This window comes from Bufo bufo, chromosome 2 (genome assembly GCF_905171765.1).
Source record: "Bufo bufo chromosome 2, aBufBuf1.1, whole genome shotgun sequence".
In the NCBI taxonomy this organism is placed as follows: Eukaryota; Metazoa; Chordata; class Amphibia; order Anura; family Bufonidae; genus Bufo; species Bufo bufo.
In genome coordinates this window covers 834,611,420-834,631,628 of record NC_053390.1, presented here as the reverse complement: position 1 = coordinate 834,631,628, position 20,209 = coordinate 834,611,420, and the positions used below count along the sequence as shown (strand labels likewise).

At 50.8% G+C, this 20,209-nt stretch overlaps 1 protein-coding gene across 2 annotated transcripts in view; it reads right to left on the bottom strand.

Moving 5' to 3' along the window:
• Positions 1 to 6,009: 6,009 nt before the first annotated feature.
• Positions 6,010 to 20,209, bottom strand: part of DCTN1 (dynactin subunit 1) — a 67,836-nt gene continuing 53,636 nt past the window's right edge. The window contains exons 15-29 of one of the 2 annotated variants that reach the window (XM_040419402.1): positions 16,789 to 16,957; positions 16,633 to 16,701; positions 15,109 to 15,171; positions 14,287 to 14,436; positions 14,012 to 14,173; positions 13,794 to 13,925; positions 11,273 to 11,401; positions 10,224 to 10,366; positions 9,967 to 10,133; positions 9,813 to 9,827; positions 9,080 to 9,213; positions 8,487 to 8,670; positions 8,319 to 8,392; positions 7,900 to 7,989; positions 6,010 to 6,955 (exon numbers count right to left, since the gene is read on the bottom strand). In XM_040419402.1, the coding sequence (XP_040275336.1) occupies positions 6,818 to 6,955; positions 7,900 to 7,989; positions 8,319 to 8,392; positions 8,487 to 8,670; positions 9,080 to 9,213; positions 9,813 to 9,827; positions 9,967 to 10,133; positions 10,224 to 10,366; positions 11,273 to 11,401; positions 13,794 to 13,925; positions 14,012 to 14,173; positions 14,287 to 14,436; positions 15,109 to 15,171; positions 16,633 to 16,701; positions 16,789 to 16,957 (1,819 nt within the window). In that variant the 3' untranslated portion in view covers positions 6,010 to 6,817. The remainder of the gene's footprint in view (positions 6,956 to 7,899; positions 7,990 to 8,318; positions 8,393 to 8,486; positions 8,671 to 9,079; positions 9,214 to 9,812; positions 9,828 to 9,966; positions 10,134 to 10,223; positions 10,367 to 11,272; positions 11,402 to 13,793; positions 13,926 to 14,011; positions 14,174 to 14,286; positions 14,437 to 15,108; positions 15,172 to 16,632; positions 16,702 to 16,788; positions 16,958 to 20,209) is intronic. The other variant, XM_040419403.1, reaches the window with a different exon arrangement.

Genomic DNA, 20,209 nt, shown 5'->3' with positions numbered 1-20,209 from the left:
GCCTCGTATCTAAGCCTCTCATGTGTGATACTGGCTGCTGAGCCTCGTATCTAAGCCTCTCATGTGTGATCCAGTCTGCTGAGCCTCGTATCTAAGCTTCTCATGTGTGATACTGTCTGCTGAGCCTCGTATCTAAGCCTCTCATGTGTGATACAGTCTGCTGAGCCTCATATCTAAGCCTCTCATGTGTGATACAGTCTGCTGAGCCTCGTATCTAACCTCTCGTGTGATACAGTCTGCTGAGCCTCATATCTAAGCCTCTCATGTGTGATACTTTCTGCTGAGCCTCGTATCTAAGCCTCTCGTGCGATACAGTCTGCTGAGCCTCGTATCTAAGCCTCTCGTGCGATACAGTCTGCTGAGCCTTGTATCTAAGCCTCTCATGTGTGATACAGTCTGCTGAGCCTCGTATCGAAGCCTCTCATGTGTGATACTGTCTGCTGAGCCTCGTATCTAAGCCTCTCATGTGTGATACAGTCTGCTGAGCCTCGTATCGAAGCCTCTCATGTGTGATACAGTCTGCTGAGCCTCGTATCGAAGCCTCTCATGTGTGATCCAGTCTGCTGAGCCTCGTATCTAAGCCTCTCATGTGTGATACTTTCTGCTGAGCCTCGTATCTAAGCCTCTCATGTGTGATACAGTCTGCTGAGCCTCGTATCTAAGCCTCTCATGTGTGATACAGTCTGCTGAGCCTCGTATCGAAGCCTCTCATGTGTGATCCAGTCTGCTGAGCCTCGTATCTAAGCCTCTCATGTGTGATCCAGTCTGCTGAGCCTCGTATCTAAGCCTCTCATGTGTGATCCAGTCTGCTGAGCCTCGTATCTAAGCCTCTCATGTGTGATCCAGTCTGCTGAGCCTCGTATCTAAGCCTCTCATGTGTGATACAGTCTGCTGAGCCTCGTATCTAAGCCTCTCATGTGTGATACAGTCTGCTGAGCCTCGTATCTAAGCTTCTCCTGTGTGATACAGTCTGCTGAGCCTCGTATCTAAGCTTCTCCTGTGTGATACTTTCTGCTGAGCCTCGTATCTAAGCCTCTCGTGCGATACAGTCTCGGATTCACCAGCTCGCTCTGCTATGACTGCATCTTGGACACAGTAACAATTCTAAAACTTCTCTTTCTACAGAATGAAGTTCCCTTTAAGTGACCCAGCTCCCCTCCCCCACGTCTTACAAAGAAAATATGAAGAAAGCGGATGATGTTTACTCCATTTCTAGACAATTTCCGTAGAAAACTCCTCAAAACCTCTATCATCCTGTCAGCGGAACTGCTGTGTAACCCAAAACCGCTCTCCAGACTCCTCCCATTATGCAGGCTCCTCCCTCAATGCAGCTAAGATATTGCAGCAGTGCCATAAAGGAGCAGAGCTGCACTGTGAAGCATGGAGGGCTAGAACAGGAGCCTGAGTTAGGAGGCAGATTTCAGACTACATCAGATTCCAATAGACAAAGCAGCTGAGTTGGAGTCACTGCTCATAACCGTGCCATAAAAGAGCACAGCTGTAGTGTAAAGCATAGGGAAGGGACAGAGGAGAAAGTCTGATTGCTTATCAGATTAGAGATGAGCAAATTGATTCTAAACTAATTGGATTCATCATGACTTTCACAAAAATGTGTTTTGGTGACTCACTTCGGGGGCGAATGACCCAAAACACCTGATGAGCAAGCAAGGCGCTCATTCATCGGGTGATCCGTTCGTGCAAACACAGCCATTATCTTTACGGGGGGGGGGGACCCCAGAGGGGTCCAAACAGCAATCTAATGACAATCGGCTGTGGTGTAAACTGTCTGGAGAAAGATCTTGTAAAGAGACAGTTGTGTAGAAGCCAAACTTTTTACTCCAGCTTCTACAGTAAGTGTCTTATAGGCACATTCCCAGCACCACCGGCAGCATATAGTTCCCTGGATACGCTCCACAATTGCTCCTTTTTCCTCCCAAAAACCCAGTTGCATTTTTTGCTACTGTTGGAGAAGTTCGTAAGGGAGAGTTCACATCACCATTATTTTTCCGTTCTTCTGTTCCATCGGAACAGAAAAATAAAGAAAAAAAAAAACAGATCCTGTAAAAAAAACAAAAAAAAACAAAAACAAAACAAAACATAAAAGGATCCCGTGCATAAGTTCTGCACATTTGGCTTCTATTTGAGCCATTTGCAACAGAAAGCAGAATTTTTTTTTTGCGGATTTCAGACGGAAATGGCTCAGACGGATGCCAAATGTGCAGAACTGATGGATGGGATCTGGTCTTTTTCTTTAGAGTTCAAATCAGCATTATTATTATTCCGAAAAATAAAAACCATATTACACTGGCGCTTTCATCGATTAGACGTGTTAACGGATTGTAGTGAGGAGAGTATTGGGGATGTAGTCCAGCAACAACATCAAAGATGACAAAATGATACTCGGAAAAATGGTAACGATGATGAGGAAGAAGACGAGAAAAAACTGTACAAAAAAAGAGCAAGGAATAATAGGAATATGGGGACAGAGAAGGAGATGGAGGGTGAAGAGGGCAGTGGGAAGAAAAACAGTAAAACAGGGGGGGGGTTCAGGCCAGATAGAAAGGAAATACAAAAGGGGAAGTAGGGGGGGAGGGAAACTCACCAAAAAGAGGAAGTCATCATCAAATGAACCAATCGGGACAAAAGGTGCATCATCATTTGAGTAAATATACACTCAAGTAAGGAGAACTAAAAGTATTAGAGAAAGGTTTGAATTTTGTGCCGACAATATTTTTAAAAAAAATTAGAGGCGTTCATAGGGATACGAAAATTCATGAGGAGATTAGCATTAAAGAAATATTTCATGAAGAAAAAGAAAAAACATAAAAAAATGAAAGAGGTGATAATGATGTAACGGCCCCTCTAGGGGGCATTACCACTCTTTTTGCCCCAGCTCTATCTCTTCTGGTTGATCCTGTGTATTTATTCCTGATCCGGCATAAGGAAAAAAATGTATTTCCTATTTTGCAACTGTTAAAGTGTAATGTGCCTGGTTCACCAGCAGATGGCAGAGCTAGTTTGTCTGGAGTGGAGCCTGCTTTCCATTCTAGCCCTCTCTAGAGAGGGAGGAGTTTGAGTTACAGTAAGTCAGTCTAGCAGCCTGCCCCTCCTTGGGGACAGGTTGTGTCTAGCTTACCCCCTGTAAGGGGAAGAAGCCGGCCCTCCTGTCCCTGCTGGGTGGGCCGTGCCAATGCCAGCCAGGAGTATCTGCAACTCTGCTGGAACAAGAGAAAAGAAGTAAAGAGCCTCAGAAGAAAGGTTCCCTGGATAAAGAGAGAGCAAGACAAAGATAAGAGATCCAGACTAAGATAAAGACAGAGTCAGACTACAGAAAGATAAGGAGGGCAGAAAGGAAAAGTTTCTATTTAATCTGACAGCACAGCAGAGCTAAAGAGGTTCAGATGTAGCAGAGCAGAATGTGTTTGCCTGCCAAAACCTATGCCAAAGCCTGCTGATAACCAAGATAGAGTTTGGAAGATTGTTCCCTGATTAGAGTTTATTCCAGTAAGGCCTCTTTCACACTACCGTTTTCTTTTGCCATTTTGCGTGCCGTTTTTTGCGTTCCGTATACGGAACCATTCATTTCAATGGTTCTGCTAAAAAAACGGAATGTACTCCGTATGCATTCCGTTTCCGTATTACCGTTCCGTTGAAAGATAGAACATGTCCTATTATTGCCCGCAAATCACGTTCCGTGGGTCCATTCAAGTCAATGGGTCCGCAAAAAACGGAACACATACAGAAATGCATCCGTATGTCTTCCGTATCCGTTCCGTTTTTGCGGAACCATCTATTGAAAATCTTATGACCAGCCCAATTTTTTCTATGTAATTACTGTATACGCCATACGGAAAAATGGAACAGAAACAAAAAAACGGAACAATGGATCCGTGAAAAAAGGACCGCAAAACACTGAAATAGCCATACGGGTTTTTGGAAGGAAAAAGGCACAATTGTGGAGCGTATACAGCAAACTATATGCTGCTGGTGGTGCTGGAAATACGCCTATAATACACTTATGTACTGTAGAAGCTTTCTAACAGGTCAAATGGGGGGGGGGGGGGGAGTTTGGCTTTTGCACAAAAGGACTACTGTCTCTTTAAATAATCTTTCTCCAGACAGTGATGTGATCTCTCCCTTACAGGCGTTTATTGCGCCTGTTTATTACCAAAAAAAATAAAAACTCCCAATTTTTCTGTTTAATAATCAGTGTAGTCGTGGTGTAAAAGCCGGCTTCATGGTAAATTGCCCGTCTTGTGCGCTGGGATCTTAGTCCTAGCGGCCTCCGAGAGTCCTATAGCCCTAATCAGGTAGAATACATTCGGACCTGAATTAAATCCGCTCATCTCTATTTTGGATGACATTTATGTCCGGCTTTACGCCGCAGACTGACGCGGGCAGAACGGCCACTGTCCTCGAGAAGTTGTGTAAGATGATGAAACGCGTTGTGTAACATTCCGGCTGGAGATTATGCAAGACTGCAGCGCTTCTGGTCAGCGGCACGCGAAACTTACACTTTACGTTCCCATAGCCATATTTACTTTCCACAAAACACGGCCATGAATCTATCGGGACCGAATGCAAATTATTTAAAGGGCCAGCGCGCCGTCTTGTGTGACGGTTTTGGTTTATAATATAGTGCATTAGAAAACGGTGTAAAGAACCTCCTTAGCAAAGGAGAGAGCGTCCTTGGTCTTCAGCGGTCTACTGAGCACTGAAGACGCCTTTGTGAGACAGACAGGCAGCGAGAGGGCACATGGTCATAGTCAGGGACTGGGGGAGAGACAACAGGCGGCTGGAGACAGACCCTCCGCGGTGACGCTCAGCGCTTTGGCAGGAGGACTTTTCTCTCTCATGCACACGAGCGCATCCGTTTTACGCATACAGATGCGGTCTGCATTTTATTTGGCAGATCCATTGACTTCAATGGATCCATGGGAGGCTGAGACCTTGTGCAGAGCTAAAGGTTGTTACAATGTATCAGTGCAGGTCAGAGTTATCAGCCAGGAGGACAACACCAGAGGCTGAGACCCTGTGCAGAGCTAAAGGTTGTTACAATGTATCAGTGCAGGTCAGAGTTATCAGCCAGGAGGACAACACCAGAGGCTGAGACCCTGTGCAGAGCTAAAGGTTGTTACAATGTATCAGTGCAGGTAAGAGTTATCAGCCAGGACCAGAGGCTGAGACCCTGTGCAGAGCTGAAGGTTGTTGCAATGTATCAGTGCAGGTAAGAGTTATCATCCAGGACAGATGCTGAACTACTTTATGACGTAAGAGGCTGAACACCAATACAGACTGCTCAGAGGTGAGTGTTCGTCACAATGTATCTGTAGACACTCCACTATTGAAAAACTCCAGCCTGTCCTGATTTCGCTACAATGTATCAGGGCAGATAATAATTGTCAGGCAAGAACACAGGGCGCCTACCACTCAGCATTCAGAGAAACTACAGAGCTAAAGCGTCTCACAGCTGAGGTTTGTTACAATGTATCAACGCAGGCTAGAATTATTGGAGATGCCAGCTGCTGCCTACTACTCTTCCTTACAGGCAGAGAACCTGTACAGACTGCTTGTGGCAGAGGGTTTGTCACAGTGTATTGTTCTGACCGGGTGGTATAAACCATTTGCCTCTTTCCTCGGAAGTATTCCTGACCCCGGTAAATATTTACAGCGGAGGAGCTGGAATCCGTCCACCGTCTGCTTCTTCTCGCTGGCGGCTGGTGGAGCTGTCAGGCGCTGGCGGAGATTCCCGCTCACTCATACGGACTCCCCGATTCCAAACCTGCCCGGCCAACCCAGCTTTCCCAGACTCCACATCAGAGGAACACTATACCCATGACTGTCCGGGCAGAAGTGCGGAAAAGCTGGGCGACAACCCCTAAGGGTCGCCCGTCCGTGGTCTCACTCTTACTGGGTGACCACCAAAACAGCAGCTAATACAGTGTAGACAGGAGCTTGGGAAAGCTGGGTGATGGCCGCTGAATGCACAGAAGGAGGCGCGAGGCACAGTGTGAGCTCAGAGTTTATTCCCCAGTAGAACAGATACAGCAGAGTGGATGCTTCACCCAGGAAAGGGCCCCAACACAAGCTGACCCCACCCTGCCAGAACCCTCTGTCATGTGACCACCGATCCTGGAGGAGGAGACCCCCAGCGGCGGTCACACGAGAGAACACAGAAAGGCACTTTAAGAACGGTCAAGAGGGAAAACTCCAGGTATTAAAGGGGCACTCCGCCTTCAGCTGTCTCTGCCCAAAAGGCTGGAGGTAAAACTACAATGACCAGGTGGAGCAACCCAACCTGCATCATCCATGGACTTCACCTCCTTCCTCACTGGTGGAAACAGCCCAAGGTGAAGAAGCCCTTTAAGAGAAATCTCCGCCCAAATACTGAAGAAGATACAATGTGACCATCGGCCATAAGCAGATGGTGCACCCCGCTTCCATTCTGCTAGGCATTTTATTAAAAATACCAACCAGAATGGACTCTTCAGTGTGTGGAGTTCCCCTTTAAGGTGACATGGGTCACTGCTATGTGCCTGTATGAAGGATACGACAGCGCATGCGGGGACAGCTGCAGCCCGGGAGTAAATAAGGAGACCATTCAGCGTTTATCTTCTAGCGCCCCCTAGTGTTCATACACCACAGGCCCGGGCATCATCCAGTGGTCGGCCCGCGGCGTCCACATCCTTAGTGGTTCAGGGCCCAGTGATAGAACAGGAATTTTATAGAAACCCATAAATAGTAAGTAATGGAGCGGCCGGCATTAGGAGGGAGGACGTGCAATACAGGGGGCCCCGGCCAGGACACAGAAGTCTTCTCAGCAGATCAGCCGCTCATGTAGCTGGCACAGCTGCTCGGGGGACAGGACGAGGCGGTGGATCTTGCCCTGACCCGGCTGGCAGGGGAGGGTCACCCGGCCGAAGTACACGGTGTCTTCTCTCTTCTCCTCCTTGGCCTGAAGAAAGAACAGAAGATGAGAACCCTCTGGTGGAAGAGCCACAGGGGGCAGAACATGCATGCATTCTCCCCAGCCCCCCCAGAACATGCATGTATGCATTCTCCCCCGCCCCCCCCCCAGAACATGCATGCATTCTCCCCAGCCCCCCCAGAACATACATGTATGCATTCTCCCCCGCCCCCCCCCCCCCCAGAACATGCATGCATTCTCCCCCAGCCCCCCCAGAACATGCATGCATTCTCCCCCAGCCACCCCCCAGAACATGCATGCATTCTCCCCCAGCCACCCCCCAGAACATGTATTCTCCCCAGCCCCCAAAACATGCATGCATTCTCCCCCAGCCCCCCAGAACATGCATGCATTCTCCCCCAGCCCCCCAGAACATGCATGCATTCTCCCCCAGCCCCCCAGAACATGCATGCATTCTCCCCCAGAACATGCATGCATTCTCCCCCAGCCCCCCAGAACATGCATGCATTCTCCCCCAGCCCCCCAGAACATGCATGCATTCTCCCCCAGCCCCCCAGAACATGCATTCTCCCCCAGCCCCCCAGAACATGCATGCATTCTCCCCCAGCCCCCAGAACATGCATGCATTCTCCCCCAGCCCCCAGAACATGTATGCATTCTCCCCCGCCCCCAGAACATGTATGCATTCTCCCCCGCCCCCAGAACATTTCTGCATTCTCCCCCAGCCCCCCAGAACATTTCTGCATTCTCCCCCAGCCCCCCAGAACATTTCTGCATTCTCCCCCAGCCCCCCAGAACATTTCTGCATTCTCCCCCAGCCCCCCAGAACATTTCTGCATTCTCCCCCGCCCCCAGAACATTTCTGCATTCTCCCCCGCCCCCAGAACATGCATGCATTCTCCCCCAGCCCCCAGAGTACCATGTAAACATAACATGTATGTACCATTCCTATATTGTCAGAAGATTCTCACCTTTATAAAGTCTGTTGATGGGAACGTAGCAAAATCTGTTGGGACATTTGCCCCGGGGCACTGGGAGACCGTCTCCTTCAAGACTTCATCCTATCAACGGGAGAGAAAAACAGTGTTGCGAGTAGTACAGCCATTGTGTCATCACCCGGCACGGCGCCACCCTCTTACACCGCGCCGCCACCCTCTTACACCGCGCCGGCACGACGCCACCCTCTTACACCGCGCCGGCACGACGCCACCCTCTTACACCGCGCCGCCACCCTCTTACACCGCCCAGGCGCGACGCCACCCTCTTACACCGCCCAGGCGCGACGCCACCCTCTTACACCGCCCAGGCGCGACGCCACCCTCTTACACCGCCCAGGCGCGACGCCACCCTCTTACACCGCCCAGGCGCGACGCCACCCTCTTACACCCACCTTGAGCTTGTCGATGGTGTCGCTCAGAGCCTGCAGCCGGGCAGTCTGCTCCAGGAGCTGGGATGCGGGGTTACCTGTACGTGGAGAGGAGAACACACCGATATGACTCTATGACCCCCCAGATAGCGCCGCCACCCCCCCCCCCCCGTCCAGCACACAAGCACTTACCGCCCTTCTTGTGTGTGATGTTCACCACCTTGGAGTTGGCGCTCATCTGCTGCAGGGTGTCCAGCAGCTGGCTGGTCTTGCGGTACAGTGTGCCAGTCATGGCCTCCTGCCGCTCCTTGGGTAGAGCCAGTTTGGCGATGTTTAGAGGAGGAAGCGTCGCCAGCTCGTCCTTCATGCGCTTAGCCTGGGGGGAGGGGACAGAGAGCGCCTCCATTATAATGCTATTACAGGCTCAGTGATCCAACCACAGATGATGCAGAGCAGAGTGTGCGGCCCAGGGCTGTGACCAGACTCCCACTGACACCAGGGGCGTAACTACCATAGCGGCAGACCATGCGACTGCTATGGGGCCCAGGGCAAGAGGGGGCCCAGTTGGGATCATCCCCTCTTTTACTGGGGGTGAAACCTTGGTCAGGACTCTCTGCTCTAAAGGAACAGCTTTTAGCAAATGAGGCAGTGGAATAAATAGCCCAAGGGTCATTGGAGGGGTATCGACGGAAACCCTTCTGTCCTGCGGGGGTTGATCCTTGCTATGGGGCCCTTATGTACGCCACTGACTGACACACTGCAACAAACACATGCTCAGGCCTCACCTTCAGCCGGTTGTTCTCGTGCTTCAGGTGCTTCATGGACAGGCGCAGGGTGTCGATCTGCTGCAGCAGCAGGGGGGAGTCCTTCACTTGGACCGGGCCAGAACCGTTCAGCATGGACTGGTTGGCGGGCACACCTGGTACAGGGGGGAGGTGCAAAGGAAACCGTCATCAGGAGGCAGGGTGGAGGAGGGGCAGGCATCAAGCACAAGTGGAGAGCACGAGCAGGTACAACGCAGGCCGCAGCACACAGGATGGATATACTGGACTCGGCAGGGGTGCTGCATGCACAAAACGGACGCAATGGAAGATACTCCTGCTACAAGAAGCTCCACAAAACGCATTACAATAGGTCTTCTGCTCCAGACACACCCAAAGCTGCAGTCAAAATACTGCAGCTACTGTGTCTTATAATCCAGTCACATCAAAAGCTGCATTATGCCCAGTCTGTACTAATTCTTTACATTTAGTAACTGCATTGTGTCTCATACACAAGTCACATCCAAAGCAACAGCAGAATCTCAGAAAGCATTCTGAAAACTAGGAAGACTATGAATGCAGCTCTGGATGTGACTGGAGTAGAATAGGAAGTACAGCTCTGGATATAATGTAGTATTTTGCTCGCCGTCTGTGGCGCTGACGATCCGGATCCCCGAGCTCCTCTGGTTACAATGAATCCTGCCCCACCTGCGCGGGGATGAGATACAAGACGCATGCGCGGCGTGCAGTACTGTACCTCTCTGCTCTTCCTCTGTCATGTGCAAGGAAGGAAAGAGAGCGTCGCCCAGGAGGAGGTCCGAGGGCGACAGAAGGAGAGAAAGGGGCGGGCATTAAGAAAAGAAGAGGCGGAGTCATCCACAATCCCCTCCCCTTCAGGAAATCGAGCTTACCTCCAGCAATCCCGGACACGATGGACGCTACCCCCGACCCCGGGGATCCGCGCAGCCCCTCGATGGTACGCTTGGACTGATTGGTCAGCCGCTGGCGGAGCTCCGCCTTCTCAGACTCCAGCTGGTCGATGTCGGCCTGCAGGGCGTCCATGGTCTCCTCAAATTCCCTACACACAATATCATCAGTCAGTGCCCTGGACTCCATGACTAATCTGCTCCTGGTAAAGCTGGGTGGCAGCCTATATGGTCAGACTTACTTCTCCTTCTTCTTCAGCAGGGTCTGAGTTTCCTCCAGTTTCGTCTGGATCTTCTCCACCCGGTCGTCGGCTTCTTTTGAGGCGCTGTCCAATTTCTTCTCCAAAAGACTCAGCCGCACGTGGGCTTCACTCAGCTCCTCGCCCTAAGAGCGGCACATGGAAAATACTGTCACCTGGCGCTGCGCTGTACTGCGGGAGGTGTAGTGTTTCCTGGCGCTGCGCTGTACTGCGGGAGGTGGAGTGTTTCCTAGCGCTGCGCTGTACTGCGGGAGGTGGAGTGTTTCCTGGCGCTGCGCTGTACTGCGGGAGGTGTAGTGTTTCCTGGCGCTGCGCTGTACTACGGGAGGTGGAGTGTTTCCTGGCGCTGCGCTGTACTGCAGGAGGTGGAGCGTTTCCTGGCGCTGCGCTGTACTGCGGGAGGTGGAGCGTTTCCTGGCGCTGCGCTGTACTGCGGGAGGTGGAGTGTTTCCTGGCGCTGCGCTGTACTGCGGGAGGTGGAGTGTTTCCTGGCGCTGCGCTGTACTGCGGGAGGTGTAGTGTTTCCTGGCGCTGCGCTGTACTGCGGGAGGTGTAGTGTTTCCTGGCGCTGCGCTGTACTGCGGGAGGTGTAGTGTTTCCTGGCGCTGCGCTGTACTGCGGGAGGTGTAGTGTTTCCTGGCGCTGCGCTGTACTGCGGGAGGTGGAGTGTTTCCTGGCGCTGCGCTGTACTGCGGGAGGTGGAGTGTTTCCTGGCGCTGCGCTGTACTGCGGGAGGTTGGAGTTGTTTCCTGGCGCTGCGCTGTACTGCGGGAGGTGGAGTGTTTCCTGGCGCTGCGCTGTACTGCTGGAGGTGTAGTGTTTCCTAGCGCTGCGCTGTACTGCGGGAGGTGGAGTGTTTCCTAGCGCTGCGCTGTACTGCGGGAGGTGGAGTGTTTCCTAGCGCTGTGCTGTACTGCGGGAGGTGGAGTGTTTCCTAGCGCTGCGCTGTACTGCGGGAGGTGGAGTGTTTCCTAGCGCTGTGCTGTACTGCGGGAGGTGGAGTGTTGTTGCTGATGTCATCCAGGACTCACCTTTATCTTCAGAGACTTCTTTAACTCTTTAATGACCGTTTCCCTGTCTTCTAACTTCAAGCCCAACCCCTCAGCATCCATAATCTCGGCTCGCAGAGCGGCTGCTCGCTGCTCTACAGGAGGCGGAGACTATGAGAGAAGGAGAGACTTGTGTGAGAGACACCCTACATGATCAACAACTACTACCGCCACCCCGCCCCATGATAAGCCCCTCCCAGCCGAGTTAACTGGCCGCATAATAAACCCCATCCAAGAATGCCTCATGAAAAGCCCCTCCCAGTAGCCTGCCTCCTCATAAGCCCCTCCCAGTAGCCTGCCTCCTCATAAGCCCCTCCCAGTAGCCTGCCTCATGAAAAGCCCCTCCCAGTAGCCTGCCTCCTCATAAGCCCCTCCCAGTAGCCTGCCTCCTCATAAGCCCCTCCCAGTAGCCTGCCTCCTCATAAGCCCCTCCCAGTAGCCTGCCTCCTCATAAGCCCCTCCCAGTAGCCTGCCTCCTCATCAATGATAAGCCCCTCCCAGCAGTTCATCCTCATCAATGAAAAGCCCCTCCCAGCAGTCGACCCCTCATCAATAAGCCCATCCCAGCAGTCGACCCCTCATCAATAAGCCCATCCCAGCAGTCGACCCCTCATCAATAAGCCCATCCCAGCAGTCGACCCCTCATCAATAAGCCCCTCCCAGCAGTCGACCCCTCATCATTAAGCCCCTCCCAGCAGTCGACCCCTCATCATTAAGCCCCTCCCAGTAGATATGACCACATGATAGGCCCCTCCCAGCAGACAGCCTGCCCCTTGATAAGCCCCTCCCAGCAGACATCCTGCCCCTTGATAAGCCCCTCCCAGCAGACACCTTTCCCCTTGATAAGCTCCTCCCAGCAGACATCCTGCCCCTTGATAAGCCCCTCCCAGCAGACACCTTTCCCCTTGATAAGCTCCTCCCAGTAGATATGAAAATTACATACAACCCACTAGCACATATTGAGACTACATACGAAACTTTTTAATTGGTCAGGGAGACCACAGTTTGTCTCTGGGTTAATACGTGCTACTAAATGTATAAATTATTTATATATAAAATTTAACGTTTATTTGATACTCTTAAAATAATATACTTTGAACTCACACATTAAAACTATCAGTGGTGCCTGCCCTGTTGCAATGTATCTTATATGTGTCTTCTTATAATATACTTCTTGACCACTGTGGGGGCCCTCAGACTATTCCCTTTAGTAATTCCTGCTATCTCAGTTCAGCAGTGATCGCTGTTGTCTCTAAGTGCCCTGGTATTTCCACCGTGCACTACTCTGAGCAGCGGGCTACTTCCCAGTGTGCTGGGCATGGCACACGCTGCCTAAATACACACTAGTCTCACACTCTGCCCCCCGACATGTTTCACCAAGCTCTCTTGGCGTCTTCAGGGGAACGGGCAGTGTTTGTGTTGGGGGCGGAACTCGGCTTTTAACACCTCCCATTCAGTGTCATAATCCTATTGCCCTATGTGCGTCTCTCTTGCTGTGCTCAGTTCACATCTAACCAATCCATACTGTCGTTAGATACTTTGTTCCGTAATGGGATCCTCCCACTTCTCTCTCCTCCAATCGGCATACGGCTGCGCCGCTCGTCTGTGCGTACAGACTTAGCGCATACCGCTACTGTCACTTGTTAACCCTCAGTCCGCATGCGCAGGCTCTTTGATGCTACCTTCATTGTTTGCTGGTAATGCGCCTGCGTCGGGACTAGATGTCGGTCATTGATACTGCATCCTCTTTGCGCATGCTCCCGAACTTAGTGATCGGTGCGGCTTTCCTTCAATTTTCTATGCGCATGCGTCCGGACTTGGTGCTGGTTATGCTAACCTTGTTCTCACCGGGCATGCTCAGGCTCTTAGTACTCCTTCTTAATCTGATGTTCAGCGCTGGATAAGGTTCTCTCTCTAATCTATGAAATCCTACTGGGGTAGCACACCCTCATATACCATATAACCTACCTTAGTTCCTTCATATATCACTATCCTTCTGGTGTGTATTGGTGTACCCCATGATAGGCTCCTCCCAGCAGACACCCTGCCCCTTGATAAGCCCCTCCCAGCAGACACCCTGCCCCTTGATAAGCCCCTCCCAGCAGTCACCGTGCCCCTTGATAAGCCCCTCCCAGCAGACACCTTGCCCCTTGATAAGCCCCTCCCAGCAGACACCTTGCCCCTTGATAAGCCCCTCCCAGCAGACACCTTGCCCCTTGATAAGCCCCTCCCAGCAGAGATCCTGCCCCTTGATAAGCCCCTCCCAGCAGACACCTTGCCCCTTGATAAGCCCCTCCCAGCAGACATCCTGCCCTTGATAAGCCCCTCCCAGCAGACATCTGCCCCTTGATAAGCCCCTCCCAGCAGACATCCTGCCCCTTGATAAGCCCCTCCCAGCAGACACCTTGCCCCTTGATAAGCCCCTCCCAGCAGACATCCTGCCCCTTGATAAGCCCCTCCCAGCAGACACCTTGCCCCTTGATAAGCCCCTCCCAGCAGTCACCTTGCTCTGAGGCTTCTCGGAGTCATACTCTCCCTCCTGCATGGCGGTGGCCATCTTGTTCATGGTGGCGATCAGGATGGCACAGGATTGGCGCAGACACTCGTACGGGTTGCTGCCCTGTGTGCCGTAAATCTACAAGAGTGATAGGCGAGTGTCGTTAGAGGACAGATGTAAATAAAGTTATTCTGGTCTCCGGCGGCCCAGGGTTCGCCCCTCACCTGATCTGCGGCTTTGAAGGCCACGTCCTCCAGTTTTACAGCCTGAAGACCCTCATTCTCTCCTAGAGGGGCAATCATCTGGGCCCCTGCAGCCGCCACCTCCTGGAAGACCGCTACCACCCACTTCAGGTGTTTACGGCAGTCTAAGAGCGTCTCGGAAACCTGCAGAGACAGCAATGATGAGGGTTATACCAGCACGCCTGAAGGAGGGTGTATCTGGCCACCCTAACACATGCACAAGGGGGCGCTCTAATCCTGGAGAGGACTGCACGCACCTGCTGACCGAAGCCGAGCGCCGCGGGGATCCCGGCCGCCTCTGTGCCAGGCATCCTGCGCCGAATCTTCTTACAGAACTGCCGGATGTCGCTACACGAAGTCTCCAGGTCCTTCAGGAGGATGGCGAAGTCCGAGGCCTCCTGTCCAGGCTGAACGGCACAGAACACACAGGGTCAGTAGTACTGTGGTGGTGGGGGGGGGGGGAGTAGTAATAGAAGGGATAGTAGTAGTAATAGAAGAGATTGTAATGGTGGCGATGTAATAGAGGTTATACTAATGATGGTGGGAGAAATAATAGAGGTGATAGTACTAGTAATAAAAAAAGACTGTAATGGTGGTGGTAGTAGTAGTAGTAGTAATGAAAGACAGTAATGGTGGTGGTAGTAATAATAGAGGTGATAGTAGTAGTAATGAAAGACAGTAATGGTGGTGGTAGTAATAATAGAGGTGATAGCAGTAGTAACAGAGATTGAAGTGGTGATGGTAGTAGTTGTAATAGAGGTTATAGTAAGGATGATGAGAGTAATAATAAAGGTGATCGTAGTAGTAATAAAAAGACTAATGGTGGAGGTAGTAGTTATGGTAATGGAAGTAATAATAGAGGAGATTGTAATGGTTTTGGTAGTAACAGTAATACAGGTGATAGTAATGATGGTGGTAGTACTAGTAATGGACATTGTAATGATGATGGTAGTAGTAGTAATAGAGATGATACTAATGATGGTAGTGGTAAAAGTAACTGTATTAAGTGTAGATGATAACAATGATGGTGGTGGTAGTAGTACTAGCGGCAGCAGCGGTATAGTGGTGGTGGGACTCACATGTAGGAAGGAGCGCAGTCTGCTCGCTTCTACCCCCATACAGTCCAGGGCGCCCTGTGTAAACTGGTGGAGAGAAGGGAGACAGTCAGCAGGACTACTACACCCAGGACGGAAGACAACACTGCCACAATAGACCATACCATATCCATAACAGGGGAGGCATGACATCACTGCACAGAACATACCACACACAGGACAGGGGAGGCATGACATCACTACATAGACCATACCACACACAGGACAGGGGCGGCATGACATCACTGCACAGATCATACCACACACAGGACAGGGGAGGCATGACATCACTACATAGACCATACCACACACAGGACAGGGGAGACATGACATCACTACACAGATCATACCACACACAGGACAGGGGAGGCATGACATCACTACATAGACCATACCACACACAGGACAGGGGCGGCATGACATCACTGCACAGATCATACCACACACAGGACAGGGGAGGCATGACATCACTACATAGACCATACCACACACAGGACAGGGGCGGCATGACATCACTGCACAGATCATACCACACACAGGACAGGGGAGGCATGACATCACTACATAGACCATACCACACACAGGACAGGGGAGACATGACATCACTGCACAGATAATACCACACACAGGACAGGGGAGAAATGGCATCACTACATAGGTCATACCACACACAGGAGAGGGGAGACATGACATCACTACATAGGTCATACCACACACACAGGACAGGGGAGACATGACATCACTACATAGGTCATACCACACACACAGGACAGGGGAGACATGACATCACTACACAGACCATACCACACACAGGACAGGGGAGACATGACATCACTACACAGACCATACCACACACAGGACAGGGGAGACATGACATCACTACACAGACCATACCACACACAGGACAGGGGAGACATGACATCACTGCATGGATAATAACACACACAGGACAGGGGAGACATGACATCACTACATAGACCATACCACACACAGGACAGGGGAGGCATATCATCACTACATAGACCATACCACACACAGGACAGGGGAGGCATGGCATCACTGCATGGATAATAACACACACAGGACAGGGGAGACATGACATCACTACACAGATCATACCACACACAGGACAGGGGCGACATGACATCACTACACAGATCATACCACACACAGGACAAGGGAGACATGACATCACTACACAGATCATACCACACACAGGACAAGGGAGACATGACATCACTACACAGATCATACCACACACAGGACAAGGGAGACATGACATCACTACATAGGTCATACCACACACAGGACAGGGGAGGCATGGACTATACCACACACAGGACAGGGGAGGCATGGACTATACCACACACAGGACAGGGGAGGCATGGACTATACCACACACAGGACAGGGGAGGCATGGACTATACCACACACAGGACAGGGGAGGCACGGATTATATACAGCAGCTGTGAGACCAGAAACCCTCCCCCGACGTCTGCGATCACTTACCTTGATGTGGTCGGACAGCTGCATGGTGCAGTCCTCGGTCTGGTCAGCCAGGTGGATGCTGTACAAGTGCTGCCAAGGGGCAAAGACAAGAGTCAGATGCAGAAGCTGCACAGGTCAGGCCGGGGGAGACCCTGCACAGACTCACACGCCAGGTACCTGGTAATACTTTATGGCCTTGGTGAGCGGCTCCACGTTGACCGTCTCATCCAGCTGATCCTTGTGCATCAATTCAATGAGGAAGTCCAGGGAGCGCTCGTGCACGCTCATCTCCGGGTACAGCATCCCCACCTTCTTGTAGACCTCCACACTACATTTACCGAGAGCCCTGAGGAGCAAAGCCCAAAGTCACTGCCATGTGCCAGCCGCTGAGAGCAAGACAGCCCTGCCACCTAGTGGTGGGAACTGCACAGTACATGTGATAACATGAGCACATCACTGGATCTCCGTCTATGATCCCCGACACAGTCTACATACAGTGAGGAACAGAAGTATTTGGACACCCTAAGATTTTGCACGTTCTCCCACTTAGAAATCATGGAGGGTCTGACATTCACATTGTAGGTGCATTCCCATCTGAGACAGAATTTTTAAAAACAATTCAGGAAATCACATTGAATGATTTGTAAAGAATGTCTTTGTCTTGCTGCTGAACAGAAGTATCTGAACACCTGAGAAACAGCAAGAATTCTGCCTCTCAAAGGCCTGTTACTGCGCCTTTAAAAAGTCCACCTCTACTCCACTCATTCATCTAACTTAGTAGCACCTGTCTGAGCTCTTTACAGACCCCTGTCCACCCCACAGTCAGTCAGACGCCAACTACTACCATGGGCAAGACCAAAGAGCTGTCAGAAGTCACCAGAGACAGAATTGCGGACCTCCACAAGATTGGGAAGGGCTACGGGGCAATGGCCAAGCAGCTCGGTGAAAATAGATCAACTGTTGGAGCAATTGTTAGAAAATGGAAAAGTCTCCCTCGGACTGGGACTCCATGCAAGATCTCACCTCGTGGGGTACCACGGATGATAAGAAAGGTGAGGAATCAGCCCAGAACTACAAGGGAGGAGCTGGTCAATGACATGAGGAGAGCTGGGACCACAGCTTCAGAGGTCACTGTCGGTGGAACACTATGCCCCCGTCATGGTTTCAGATCATGCATTGCACGGAAGGTTCCCCGGCTCAAGTCATCACAGGTCCAGGCCCGTCTGAAGTTTGCCAATGACCATCTGGATGATCCAGAGGAGGCCGGGGAGAAAGTCATGTGGCCAGAGGAGACCAAAGGAGAACTTTTTGGTCTAAACTTCACTCATCGTGTTTGGAGGAAAAAGTAGGATGAGTTGCATCCCAAGAACACCATCCCTACTGTGAAGCATTGTGAGATTCCCTCAGTCAGAGCATTGAAGATGGGTCGTGGCTGGGTCTTCCAACATGACAACGACCCGAAGCACACAGCCAGGATAGCCAAGGAGCGGCTCCGTAAGAAGCATATCAAGGTTCTGGAGTGGCCTAGCCGGTCTCCAGGCCTAAATCCAATAGAACATCTTTGGAGGGAGCTGAAACTCTGTGTTGCTCAGCGACAGCCCCGAAACCTGACCGATCTAGAGGAGATCTGTGTGGAGGAGCGGGACAACATCCCTGCTGCAGGGTCTGCAAACCTGGTCAAGAACTACAGGAGACGTCTGACCAAAAGCTTCTGTACCAAATATTAAAGGGTTTCTATCACTTCGTATGACATAATTAGCTGTCAGACACTAGCGATCTGCTAGTGTCTGCTCTGGCCAACCATCCTACTATAATCACTTGTGGGGCAGCGGTTTTGCTAAAAAACTAACTTTTCTAAATATGCTAATGAGCCTCTAGGTGCTATGTGGGCGTCATTAGCACCTAGAGGCTCCGTCTACCTTCATACACAGCGGCCGCCCAGCGCGTCCCTCCAGCCCGCCCATGTCCTCCTCCGTGTGACGCAGCGGCCGAATTCTCGCGCATGCGCCGTGCGCGGCTGTATTCGGCGCATGCGCATTGAATGTCTGACCGCTCCGAGCTCAGACATCTCAAATGCGCCGAATACAGCCGCGCACGGCGCATGCGCGAGAATTCGGCCGCTGCGTCACACGGAGGAGGACATGGGCGGGCTGGAGGGACGCGCTGGGCGGCCGCTGTGTATGAAGGTAGACGGAGCCTCTAGGTGCTAATGACGCCCACATAGCACCTAGAGGCTCATTAGCATATTTAGAAAAGTTAGTTTTTTAGCAAAACCGCTGCCCAAAAAGCTCTTATATTAGGATGGTTGGCCAGAGCAGACACTAGCAGATCGCTAGTGTCTGACAGCTAATTATGGCATACGAAGTGATAGAAACCCTTTAACTCTGATTTTCTCAGGTGTTCAGATACTTATGTTCAGCAGCAAGACAAAGACATTCTTTAAAAATCATACAATGTGATTTCCTGAATTTTGTTTTTTAAATTCTGTCTCTCAGAGTGGGAAGGAACCTACAATGTGAATTGGAGACCCCTCCATGATTTCTAAGTGGGAGAACGTGCAAAATAGCAGGGTGTTCAAATACTTCTGTCCCTCACTGTATGTATCTCACATTACTTATCCTGTACTGATCCTGTATTATACTCCAGAGCTGCACTCACTATTCTGCTGGTGCAGTTACTGTGTACATACATTACTTATCCTGTACTGATCCTGAGTTACATCCTGTATTATACTCCAGAGCTGTACTCACTATTCTGCTGGTGGAGTCACTGTGTACATACATTACTTATCCCGAGTTCCATCCTGTATTATACTTCAGAGCTGCACTCACTATTCTGCTGGTGGAGTCACTGTGTACATACATTACTTATCCTGTACTGATCCTGAGTTACATCCTGTATTATACTCCAGAGCTGCACTCACTATTCTGCTGGTGCAGTTACTGTGTACATACATTACTTATCCTGTACTGATCCTGAGTTACATCCTGTATTATACCCCAGAGCTGCACTCACTATTCTGCTGGTGCAGTCACTGTGTACATACATTACTTATCCTGTACTGATCCTGAGTTGCATCCTGTATTATACTCTAGAGCTGCACTCACTATTCTGCTGGTGCAGTCACTGTGTACATACATTACTTATCCTGTCCTGATCCTGAGTTACATCCTGTATTATACTCCAGAGCTGTACTCACTATTCTGCTGGTGGAGTCACTGTGTACATACATTACTTATCCCGAGTTCCATCCTGTATTATACTTCAGAGCTGCACTCACTATTCTGCTGGTGGAGTCACTGTGTACATACATTACTTATCCTGTACTGATCCTGAGTTACATCCTGTATTATACTCCAGAGCTGCACTCACTATTCTGCTGGTGCAGTTACTGTGTACATACATTACTTATCCTGTACTGATCCTGAGTTACATCCTGTATTATACCCCAGAGCTGCACTCACTATTCTGCTGGTGCAGTCACTGTGTACATACATTACTTATCCTGTACTGATCCTGAGTTGCATCCTGTATTATACTCTAGAGCTGCACTCACTATTCTGCTGGTGCAGTCACTGTGTACATACATTACTTATCC